The sequence below is a fragment of the Symphalangus syndactylus genome, chromosome 14, assembly GCF_028878055.3.
Source record: "Symphalangus syndactylus isolate Jambi chromosome 14, NHGRI_mSymSyn1-v2.1_pri, whole genome shotgun sequence".
Classification (NCBI taxonomy): Eukaryota; Metazoa; Chordata; class Mammalia; order Primates; family Hylobatidae; genus Symphalangus; species Symphalangus syndactylus.
Window position 1 is genome coordinate 56,304,088 of NC_072436.2, and position 12,685 is coordinate 56,316,772.

At 45.4% G+C, this 12,685-nt stretch overlaps 1 protein-coding gene across 1 annotated transcript in view; it reads left to right on the top strand.

Annotated features, from left to right (window-relative positions):
* Positions 1–10,287: 10,287 nt before the first annotated feature.
* MRPS5 (mitochondrial ribosomal protein S5) overlaps positions 10,288–12,685 on the top strand; it is a 36,776-nt gene continuing 34,378 nt past the window's right edge. Inside the window, exon 1 of the mRNA XM_055242656.2 lies at positions 10,288–10,591. Coding sequence (XP_055098631.1) covers positions 10,534–10,591 — 58 coding nt within the window. The 5' untranslated portion in view covers positions 10,288–10,533. The remainder of the gene's footprint in view (positions 10,592–12,685) is intronic.

Below are 12,685 nucleotides of genomic sequence, written 5' to 3' on the forward strand. Positions count from 1 at the left end.
AGCGATCCGCCCTCCTCGGCCTCCCAAAGTGCTGAGATTACAGGTGTGAGCCACAGCACCTGGCCCATTTCATTCTCTTAATGGAGTCTTTCATTGAATAAATGTTTTATAAAAATTTTTATGGAAGTCTAATTATTTGATAAGGTATAAGGTTCAGGTTGTGGCTTGCTTATTTATTTTGCCAGCGGTTGTCCAGTTCTTCCTGCACCATTTGTTGAAAGGGCTATCTTTTCCTCGCTGAATTGCTTTGGCCTCTTAGTAAAAAAATCAGTTGGGCATTGTTTTAATGCCCTCTCATTCACTCTGTTGGTGAGGGGAAGATTCCAGCTCTGGGGTTTGGGGATGGCTGAACACCTGACACCTGACACTGGAAAGAAGAGCTCCACAGTGGTTTATGACTCACATGTACTGAGAGGAGGATACCCCATGCTCACTGGGCAACATGGGGGCTGCATTTGGGAACAGAGTGAACCAGCAAGAGCGGTGGGAAACAGGCTTTGTAGTATTAAGAGGGAGAGATGACTCCTGGTTCCTGTGGGAGGATGTACTGGTTTGTTTGAATAATTCTGTGGGCTGGCAGGAACTGAACCCCATTACTCTGAGATAAGCAAGAACTGTGCCTGGTCCCTTTGATATAGAGCATTGCTTGGTTCTTATCCACGAGGAAGAGTGGGGAGTAGGTCTTACTGTTAGGCCATTAGGAGCCCTCCTAATTTCACCAGATGTCAAGGCAGCAGTCCATATTATTGGGCTTTAATTTTAGGTCTTACACAACAGGCATATTTGTGTATTGCTGGATTTTCTAATCTGTTCTGTCAATCTGTCTATCCTCCTCCAAAATCACATATTCTTGATTATAAATAAATAAATAAGAGACCCCTGGAGGCCTCTTAGGTGTCTCTTTCTGGCTGACCTAGCTGGCTGTGCTTAATTAAGTGGTGTTACCAGACTCCTCCTACTAGCTGACCAACAAAATCACTGTTCTTAAGAGTTCCCTTAGGTTTGAACTTCCCCAAACTCTGTTTTAAATAAAGTCAATTCCTTCAGGGGTAGCTTTGGAGCTCTCTAGTCTTGTGGACTCTCTCTCCTACTGGGCAAAATCTCTGAGCCACTACTCCCAGGCAATGGGTGGGGGTGGTAGCCTCAGATCTTCTTGGCTTGATTCTCCTGGTGTGGAATCCCTGTCCAATGAATGAACTGAGAGGAGGGCAATGGGAGGCCCTATCTCCTCAGCCTGGTGCACCAGTGATCCAGGCTTATCCTGTAAGTGGGGGCAGTTTGGAGGAAGGAAGCCTCTGATCTCTCAGCCACACACAGTAGGAATTTAGCCTCTTCAACTAGGAGTTGGAGGAGATGAATAAATGTTTCTTCATTTGCTGCACGTCCTTAGGACAATTTCCAGAGATTAAAAAACTTCTTAATAGTTTTCACCGATTATGCTTATTTCACTGGGGAGTGGGTCTGCATAGCTCCTCACCATGCCACCCTGGAAGTGAAACTCCTCCCTAAGCAAAACTTTCAGAGTCAATGTTTTGGCTAAAGAGGCTAAAAATGTCACCAACAGTTTTCTTCATAGACTGACAGAAGTGTAGGCTCAGAGTGGCCTATACCAGAGGAAACTGAAATACCAGAATTTCCTTGGTATACTACAGAGGAAGAGATCCAAAGGCTTGGGGAGATTAGAATGATAGAGTGGATTTATCTTATGAGACCTGCTCACCCACCTTGAGAGGGTCAGAGGATCCTCCTTTCACTACAGTTGTGAGAAATAAGTTGTGAGATGAGCTTCAGCGTCCTTGAAGAGCTCTGTGATGGCTTTTTCCACCTTTCCTCCTCCTCCTCCTCCTCTCTTTTTCTCCCTCTTCTTCTCCTCCTCCTTCTTCTTCCTTCTTCTCCTCCTTCTCCTCCCTCCTCCTTCTTTCTCCTTCCTCCTCCTCCTCTTCCTCCTTCCTTCTTCTTCCTTCTTTCTTCTCCTCCTTTTTCTTTCTTCTTCTCCCTCCTCCTCTTCCTCTTCCTTCTTCTTTCTTCTTTTTCTTGAGACAGAGTCTCACTCTGTCACCCAGGCTGGAGTGCAGTGGCATGATCTTGGCTCACTGCAACCTCCGCCTCCTGGGTTCAAGCAATTCTCCTGCCTCAGCTCTCAAGTAGCTGGGATTACAGGGACACACCACCATGCCCAGCTATTTTTTTTTTTTTTTTTTTTTTTTGAGACGAAGCCTTGCTCGTGTAGCCCAGGCTGGAGTGCAATGGTGGGATCTCAGCTCACTGCAACCTCTGCCTCCCAGGTTCAAGTGATTCTCCTGCCTCAGCCTCCTGAGTAGCTGGGATTACAGGCGCCTGCCACCATGCCTGGCTTTTTTATATTTTTAGTGGAGATGAGGGTTCACGATGGTGGCCAGGCTGGTCTCGAACTCCTGACCTCAGGCAACCCGCCCATCTCGGCCTCCCCAAGTGCTGGGATTACAGGCATGAGCCATCATGCCCAGCCCTAATTTTTTATTTTAAAAACTTTTTGTAGAGGTGGGGTCTCCCTATGTTGCCCAGGGCTGGTCTTGAACTCCCACACTCAAGTGATCCTTCCACTTCAGCTTCCCAAAGTGTTGGGATTACAGGTGTGAGCCACTGCATGTGGCCATGGCTCTTTAGGTCAAAAATATAGAGGGAACAGCTACCATCAAACTAAAACACTAGGCCGGATGCAGTGTCTCACGCCTGTGATCCCAGCACTTGGGGAGGCCGAGGCAGGTGGATTACCTGAGTTCAGGAATTCAAGACCAGCCTGGCCAACAGGGTAAAATCCTGTCTCTACTAAAAATACAAAAATTAGCCGGGCATGGTGGCAGGCACCTGTAATCCGAGCTACTCAGGAGGCTGAGGCAGGAGAATCAATTGAACGCAGGAGGCGGAGGTTGCAGTGAGCCGAGATCATGCCACTGCACTCCAGCCTGGGCAATAAGAGCAAATCTCTGTCTCAAAAAAACACACACACAAACAAAACAAAACAAAACAAAAAAACAAAACAACCAAAAAACCCCAAAAAACACTAAACACAATGAAGATAGTGAGGTGACAGGCACTTTGTGGTGGCACTTAATCACTGAACAGAAGTTGGGTATGGTTACCATATAGACAGTAGAACAAACACAGTTATCAGAATGGCCAGGCTCACCAGGACCTTTGGTGTTGCTACCTTTGGTGTTTCTGGAAATAAAAGAGATGGAGAACCTATTGAAGTCTTACTGGATTTGTATAAACAGAAAAGATCTAGGCCTAGTGAACAGAAGTCTGACTTGAATCACCGAAAGAGGGAGTCAGGTCTCCTCAATCGATTCCCAGACTTGAGTGAATTCACAGATCCAGAGTCCCTTGAGTGAAGGGCAGGCCAGGTCCCCCTTCAGGAAGGGCATTGGTACACTACCAAAAATGTACACTGTTAATCTTCCTTTCAGCCTTCCCCAAAGGTACCTGTAGCCATTTACCAGGGTGACTATGCATTAAGGACAGAGAAATATCCAGATGTTTTAAGGATTACTCAACACTGGCTCTGAGATGACACCAATTCCTGGAGACCCAAAATGTCACAGTGACCCGTCAGAGCAGAGGCATAAAGAGATGAGGTAATTGATGGAGTTTTCGATCAGGTCTGTCTCACAGTGGGCGCAACAGGTCCCAGAACCCATCCCGTGGTTATTCCTGTAGCTACGGATTCCATACTTCACATAAATGTACTCAGCAACTAGCAGAATCTCCACATGGCTTCTGTGACCTTATAATGAGAGCTATTATGGTAGGAAGAGCCAAGAGGAGGCCTTTGAAACTGCCTCTACCTACAAAAATAGAAAACCAAAAGCAATATCATATTCCTGGAGGGACTGCAGAGATTGGTGCCACCATCAAGGACTTGAAAGATGCCAGGAGGCAATTCCTACTACATCTGCATTAAACTTGCCCATTTTGCCTCTTCAAAAGATAGATGGCACTTGGTGAATGATGGTGGACTATTGTAAACTTAATCAAGTGATGACTCCCATTGCAGCTGTTGTTTCAGATGTGGTTTTATAGCTAATCAGTACATCCCCTAGCACCTTGTATGCATATTAATGTGGTCAATGCTTTTTTTCTCTAATCCTGTTCATCAAGAGTATTAGAAGTAGTTTGCTTTCAGATGGCAATGCCAGGACTTCGCCTTCAGTGTCCTACTTCAGGCATCTATCTAACCTGTAGTCCAAAGTCATAATCTAGTTTCAAAGGACCTCGAATGCATTTCCCTTCCATAGGAGATCAGACTGGCCTATTACACTGATCATATTATGCTGATTGGATCTGGTGAGTAGGAAGTAGTGACTAACCTAGATACATACATTGGCAATATACTTGCATGCCAGAGAGTGGGAAATAAATCCCACAGAAATTCAGGGGCCTTCCACCTTAGTAAAATTTGTAGGATCCTAGTGGTCTGAGGCATGTCAAGATATCTTTCCAAGGTAAAGGAAAAGTTGTTGCATTTGGCCTCTTAAGGGGGACCACTAAGAAAGAGATACAAAGCCTAGTAGGCCTTTTTGGATTTTGGAAGTAACATACATCCTATTTGGGTGTGCTACTGTGACCTATTTACTGAGTAAGCAGAAAAACTGCTAGCTTTGAGTCGGGCTCAAGACAAGAGATGGCTAGAAGATCCAGACTGCTGTATGAGCTTCTCTGCCACTCTGCCATGACCCAGCAGATATGACTGTGTTTGAAGTATCAGTGGCAGATAGGGATGCTGTGTGGAGCCTCTGGCAAGCTGCTGTTGGTGAATCACAGTGCAGACCTGAGGATATTGGAGCAAAACCATGCCATCCTCTGCATATAATAACTTCCCTTTTGAAAATGCCTTGGAACAGAATAGAAAATCCATGCAAGTGTGTGCAGGTGATTTTTTTTTTTTTTTTTACAAAGGTGCAAAAACAATTCAATGGAGGAGTAATAGTCTTTTCAACAAATGGTGCAGGAGTGATATATATAGACAAAAATAAAAATAAAAGATAAACCTTGACCTAAACCTCACACATTTGTCCAAAAATTAACTCAAAATGGATCACATGCTTAAATGTAAAATTGGGACTACAAAACTTTTAGAAGAAAACACAGGAGAAAATCTTTGAGACCATGGATTAGGGAAAGAATTCTTGGACATGACACCAACATTATGATCCATAAAACAAACAAACAAAAAGGATAAATTGGACTTCATCCAAATTAAAAACTTTTGCTTGGTGAAAGACCCTTCCACAAGAATGAAAAGGCAAGCTACAAACTGGGAGAAAATATTTGCAAACAACCTATTTGAAAATGAACTTGGTTGGGTGTGGCATCTCACACCTATAATCCCAGTGCTTTGGGAGGCCAAGGCAGGAGGATTGCTTGAGGCCAGGAGTGTGAGGCTGCATTGAGTTATGATGGTGCCAGTACACTCAGCCTGGGTGATACAGCAAGATCCTGTTTCCAAGAAAAAAGAAAAAAAAAGAAAAAAGAAAATGGACTCACATGTAGAATATACAAAGAATTTTCAAAACACAACAGTGAGAGAAACCAAACAATCCAACTAGAAAATGAGCAAAAGACATGAACAGACATTTTACTCAAGAGGTTATACAGATGGTAATTCTAGAAGCACCTGAAAAATTCAACATCATTAGCTATTAGGGAAATGTAAATTAAAACCATGATGATATGTCACCATACCTATGAGAGCAGCTAAAAAAAATGGGGACAATACTGAATGTTAGTGAGGATACAGAGAAACTAGATCTTTCACACATTGCTGGCAGGAATATAAAATGGAATGGCCACTTTGGAAAGTATTTAGGCAGTTTCTTTCTTTTTTTCTTTCTTTCCTTTTTTTTTTTTTGAGATGGAGTTTCACTTTTGTCGCCCAGGCTGGAGTGCAATGGCTCAATCTTGGCTCACTGAAACCTCCACCTCCTGGGTTCAGGTGATTCTCCTGCCTCAGCCTCCCAAGTAGCTGGGATTACAGGTGTGTGCCACCACACCTGGCTAATTTTTGTATTTTTAGTAGAGATGGGGTTTCACCATGTTAGCCAGACTGGTTTCTAACTCCTGACCTCAGGTGATCCACCCACCTTGGCCTCCCAAAGTGCTGGGATTACAGGCGTGAGCCACCATGCCCGGCTGGCAGTTTCTTTAAAAACTAAACATATACTTACCACACAATCTAACAATCTCACGGCTTGACATTTATCCCCCCAAATTAAAACTTACAGCCACACAAAATCATGTACATGATGGATATATTTCAAAACAATTGAAAGCAGAGATTTGAAGAGATTATCCGCACAGTAATGTTCACAGCAGCATTATTCATAATAGCCAAAAGGTGAAAGCAACCCAAGTGTACATTGACAGATGAATAGATAATAAAATATAATCTATTCATACAATGGAATATTATTCATAATATTAAAAGTAAGGAAATTCTGGCACATGCTATACCTGGATGAACCTTGAGAACAACATGCTGAGTGAAATAAGCCAGTCACAAAAGGACAATACTATATAACTGCACTTACATGAGGTACCTAAAGAAGTTAAACTCATAGACACAGAAGGTAGAATGTTGGTTGCCAGAACTGGGAGAGGGGAATGGGGAGTTACTGTTTAATGGCTGCAGTTTCAGTTTTGAAAGATAAAAGACTTCTGTGGATAGATGGTGGTGATGGTAGCACAACAATGTGAATGTACTTAATGCCACTGAACTGTACACTTAAAAATGATTAAGATGGGCCAGGCGCGTTGGCTCACGCCTATAATCCCAGCACTTTGGGAGGCCAAGGTGGGCGGATCACGAGGTCAGGAGATCGAGACCATCCTGGCTAACACGGTGAAACCCCACCTCTACTAAAAATACAAAAATTAGCTGGGCGTGGTGGTGGGCCCCTGTAGTCCCAGCTACTCAGGAGGCTGAGGCAGGAGAATCGCTTGAACCCAGGAGGCGGAGGTTGCAGTGAGCTGAGATCATGCCACTACATTCCAGCCTGGGCGACAGAGCGAGACGTGAGACTCCGTCTCAAAAAAAAAAAAAAAATAAAAGATGGCAATTTTTATGTTATGTGTATTTTACCACAATTTTAAAATTTCTGGCTGGGCACAGTGGCTCATGCCTGTAATCCCAGCACTTTGGGAGGCTGAGGCGGGCGGATTGCTTGAGATGGGTGGATTGCGTGAAGCAGGTGGATTGCTTGAGGTCAGGAGTTTGAGACCAGCCTGGCCAACATGGTGAAATGCTGTCTCTACAAAAATACAAACTTTAGCTGGGCATGGTGGCACAGGCCTGTGCCTAGCTACTCAGGAGGGTGAGGCAGAAGAATCGCTTGAACTTGGGAGGGGGAGTTTGTAGTGAGCCGAGATCGCGCTAGTGCACTCCAGCCTGGGTAACAGAGTGAGACTCTGTCTCAAAAAAATAAAAATAAAATAAAATTTCTAAATATCAAAAAATCACATATATGAATGTTCATGGCAGCTTTGTTTGAAATGGTTAATAACTGGAGACAGGCTGGGCGCAGTGGCTCATGTCTGTAATCTCAGCATTTTGGGAGGCCGAGGTGGGTGGATCACTTAAAGACCAGGAGTTTGAGACCAGCCTGGCCAACATGGTGAAACCCCATCTCTACTAAAAATACAAAAAATTAGCTGAGTGTAATGGGACACGCCTGTAATCCCAGCTAATCAGGAGGCTGAGGCACGAGAATCGCCTGAACCCAGGAGACGGAGGTTGCAGTGAGCTGAGACTATGCCACTGCACTCCAGCCCAGGCGACAGAGCGAGACTTTGTCGAAGGAAAAGGAAAAGAAAAAGAAAAATAATAATTTGAGACAAACTAAATGTCCTACAATGGGTGAATGGTTAAACAAATGTTAGTGCCATGGAATACTACTCAGCAATGTAAAGGAAGAAACTATTGGTACATGGAACAACTTGGACAGACATCAAGGGTATTATGCTGAGTGAAAAAAAGCCAGTCATGAGATCATGTATTATATGATTCGATTTATATAATGTTCTCAAAATGATAAAATTATAGAGATGAGAAACAGGTTAGTGGTTGCCAAGGGTTAAAGATGGTGGAGGAGAGGATAAAAGAGGGGGTGGGTTTGACTTGAAGGGAGAAGCACAGGTGGTCTTGGAGATAGAACAGTTCTGTATCTCGATTGTGGCGCTGGATACAGAAATCTACATGTGACACAATTGCATAGAACTACACACACACATACGCAAATGAGTGTATGTAAAACTCATAAAATCTATGGATTGTACCGATGTCAGCTTCCTGGTTTTGATGTTGTACTATAGTTATGTAAGATGTACCATTTGGGGAAACTGAGTAAAGGATACATGGGACCTCCCTGTACTATTTTTGCAACTTCCTATCTGTATCTTTGAATCTGTAATTATTTCAAATTTAAAAGTTAGAAACAAACGACTAAGTAATCAAAACTTGCTTTGGGCCTTAACAGAGTCTGAAGGCTTGACCATTGACCAGCAACTTACCATGCAGTTTAAGCTGCTCATCATGAACTGGCTGTGGTATGACCACCAAGCCATAAAGTTGTGTGTGCACAGCAACACTCCATCATCGAATGGAAGTGGTACATATGAAACTGAACTGGAGCAGGACCTGAACATGCAAGCTACATGATCTTCTCTCTCAACCCCTACCCACAGCTTCATGAGGAATTACCTATGATCAGTTGCCTGAAGAAGAAAACTCTTGGGCTTGGTTTACTCATGGTTCTGCATGATCTGCTGGTATCACCTGAAAGTGGACAGCTGCAGTACTGCAATCCCACTCTGGGATGCTTCTGAAGGACGGCGAAGGGAAATCCTCCCAGTGGGAAGAAGATTAAGAGTAGTGTGCTGGGTTGTTCATTTTGCCTGGTTAGAAGTATAGATCTATACTTTTTCATGAGCAGTGGCTAATGGCTTGGCTGGATGGTCAGTACTTGAGAGGAACATAATTAGGAAGTTGGTGACAAAGAGGTCTAGGGAACAGGTATGTGGATGAACTTCAGCCCAGAATGTGAAGATAATTATTTCCCACATGAGTGCTTATCAAAGGGCGACCTCCACAGAGGATTTTAATGAGGTGGATAGAATAACCCATTTTGTGGATGTCAGTCAGCCTCTTTACCTAGCCAAATGGACTCATGAATAAAGGGCTAGGGATGGAGGTTACACATGGGGTCAACGTGGACTTTCACTCGCCAGGGACAATCTGGCTACAGCTCCTGATATGGCAACACTCCTGGGGGCTCAGCCAGCTATCTGGTTGTAGGTTGATTACATTGGACCATGGAAGGGCAGCAATTGTTCTCACTAGAATAGACACTTTGGATATGGATTTGCTGTTCCTGCCCACAATGCGTCTGCCAAAACAACTATCCTTGAACTTAATTATTTCACACACTGTTGCCTCTGACTTAGGAACTCACTCCACAGCAAATGAAGTGCAGCAGTAGGTCCTTGCTCATGGAATTAGCTGGTCTTACCATGTTCCCAGTTATGCTGAAGCAGTTGGCTTTACACGTAGGTGTAATCAATCTCTTTTCTCTTAATTTCGCTAACTCAATATATAAAAGGTGTGTTGAAAATGGTGTGCATCAAAATAACCTGGAGTGAAATAAGTTGTCTATTTCAGCAAAGAAAATGGGAAAATAATAGATGAAACAACTGTGTTCCTCTTGATAATCTTTAACTCTAGCTTGTCAGTATTTTTACTCTTGTGTATGTTTGAAAATTCTTATTCTAGACTCGAAAACCAGACGTTTCTCTGAGCAGGCTATCCTCTTACAACATTGTGTCCTTCTGTGTCGCAGGTGTGTGGGTCACTTGAGTAGGCGTAGATGGTATGGAGGCAATAAAAAAACCATGGCCCAGGGCTGACATATGCATGTGTGACCAAACGTTAGAATCAGTATGAATCCACAAGTGTATGTGAAATGTAGGTCATTTAAGTGCTTAATCTAATGAAACTCAGAGCTTTACTGGAGTTGGGGATGAACACCTTCTCTACATTCCTCGCTTATTCATCCCTTGGATCCTCATTGCACTTGGCCCCCTTCCCTGCTTCTATGAACCTCGCAGGGATCCGCAGTGCCAGCTCGGGTGAGCCCGAGGGTCCCCCGCCAGCGTACCCCTCCAGAGCCCGTGCACGAGCAGCCAAATTCACCCGGCCGGTCGTGCCCTCTCTCCGGCGCTGCAGGCGTGAGCTAGCCCCGCCCACGCCCGGCCGCCAGTCCAAGCCCCGCCCTCGGGTCCTAACGCGAGGCTCCCGCAGGGCTGTCCGCGGCCGCGCCGGGCTCCGCCTGCCGTGTGGCCCGTCCGGACAGTCTCTCACCCCGGCCTGCGCTGCTGCGTGGACTCGGGCCTCAGGAAATCCGCTGCGGCCCAAGGCTTGCCGTTTGACGAGGAGCAGTCGCGGTAGGCGGTGGGCAAGGCTGCCCTGGGCGGAGGCCGAGGCGCAGCTCGGGCTCCAGCATGGCGACCGTGGTGCGCGCTGTGGGCTGCCTCCCCGTGCTGTGTAGCGGGACGGCAGGTGAGAGCTGAGACGCCGGGAGCAGGGGCTCTGAGCGGGCCAGGAGTCGGGGGCTCGCCTGGGGCCTGCAGAAGCCGGGGCGGAGGGAAGCGAGAAGCCGCGGCCCCCGGCTCCTCACGCCGTGCCCCCACTTTCCCCCGGAGCCGCTGTGTGACCTTGCTGGCGTCCTCTCCCTGGGTCGCGGAACTCTTGTCTGTAAAATGAGGAACTGGACGTCGTTCTTCAGAGTTCTTCCCAGTTCACGAAACCGCTTGAGCGTGCTTGGCGAAGAGGAGCGTAAACTGGCAAGCATCGCCTTTGGGGCGCGTGCGACCCCCGGGTTCATTTGATGTTGGCGTGGGTTTGTCCTCCAGCATAACGTTTATCTCTAGGAAACGCTCCGTGATTGACTTTGCATTTTCTGTTTGCTCAATTTTACTGGAAGTCCACAATCCACCGTTTGTAGTTTCGAAATCTGAAGACCACTAAAGCCCGAATATGTGTATTTTAAAACTCATTTAGCTGCAATCTTTGACCTGACGTCATTTGGCAGAAAATCTGACTTGAACATTCTTTTGTCCATGTTGTCTCCGTCTCCTCCTTTGTTTTTTTGTTTTTGGTTTTGGTTTTTTGAGACAGTCTTACTCTGTCGCCCCGGCTGGAGTGCAATGGCGCGATCTCGGCTCACCGCAACCTCCGCCTCCCGGGTTCAAGCAATTCTCCTGCCTCAGCCTCCTGAGTAGCTGGGATTACAGGCGTCTGCCACCACGCCTGGCTAATTTTTGTATTTTTAGTAGAGACCGAGTTTCACCATGTTGGTCGTGCTGGTCTCGAACTCCTGACCTCGTGATCCACACCCCCCCCCCCCCCGCCTCCCAAAGTGCTGGGAGTACAGGTGTGAGCCACCGCGCCTGGCCGTCTCCTGCTTTTTCAATGCCCTGTTCAAATAGCTCCTAGCTGTTGTAGCTTTCCTTCATTTTTCCCACCTTATCTTTGCAATGCCTTCATGAGGTATGTACTGCTATTCCCATTTTACAGATGAGGGAGTTAAGGCACACAGATTCAGAAACTTGCTTAAGGTTAGGCTAGGTGAACATCAGGTTTTTACACCCATATCACCTGGCTCCAAAGCCTGTTTTTTGTTTTTGGTAACAGCTTCCTTGTTGAGACATAATTCACATACCATACAAATAATCCGTTTGAAGTGTACATTTCAGTGGTTTTTAGTATATCACCAGAGCAATGCAGCGAACATTATAATCACTATAAAAAGAAAACCTGTACCTTTTAGCTGTCACTTCCCAGCTTCCCATTGGCCTCCAGCACAACCACTGATGTACTTTCCCTCTCTCTCTCTGTAGCTTGCCTGTTCTGGACATTCCATATAAGTAGAGTCATGTAATATGTAGTCTTTTGTGATTGGCTTCTTTCATTTAGCATAATGTTGTAAAGGTTCATCCTTGTAGCATGTACCAGCACTTCATCCTTTATGGCTGAATAATATTCTATTGTATGAATACCACATTTTGTTTATTTGCTCATCGTTTGAACATTTGGGTTGTTTCCACCTTTTGGCTGTTAGGCCTATTTTGCTAGAAACATTTGTGTGCAATGTTTTTGTAAGTATATTTTTATTTCTGTTGGGTATATACTTAGGATTGTAATTGCTAGGTCATATGGAAACTGTGTTTAATGTTTCTTTTTTAACCCCCTTCTGTCGCCCTGGCAGGAGTGCATTGGCACGATCACGGCTCACTGCAGCCTCCATCTCCTGGGCTTAATCCATCCTCCCACCTCAGCCACCCGAGTGGTTGGGACTACAGGTGCATGCCACCATGCTCGGCTAGTTTTTCTTTATTTTTTGTAGAGTGGGTCTCACTATGTTGCCGAGGCTGGTATCTAACTCCCGGGCACAGGCAGTCCTCCCGCCTTGGCCTCCCAAAGTGCTGGGATTATAGGTGTGAGCCATACATGTGACATGTATGTTTAGGTGTCAAGGAACTGCCAAACCGTTTTCCAAAGCTGCACCATTTTACATTCCCATCAGCAGTATGTGAGGCTTCCAATTTCTCTACTTCCTTGCCAGCACTTAATGTCTGTCTTTTTGACTATAGC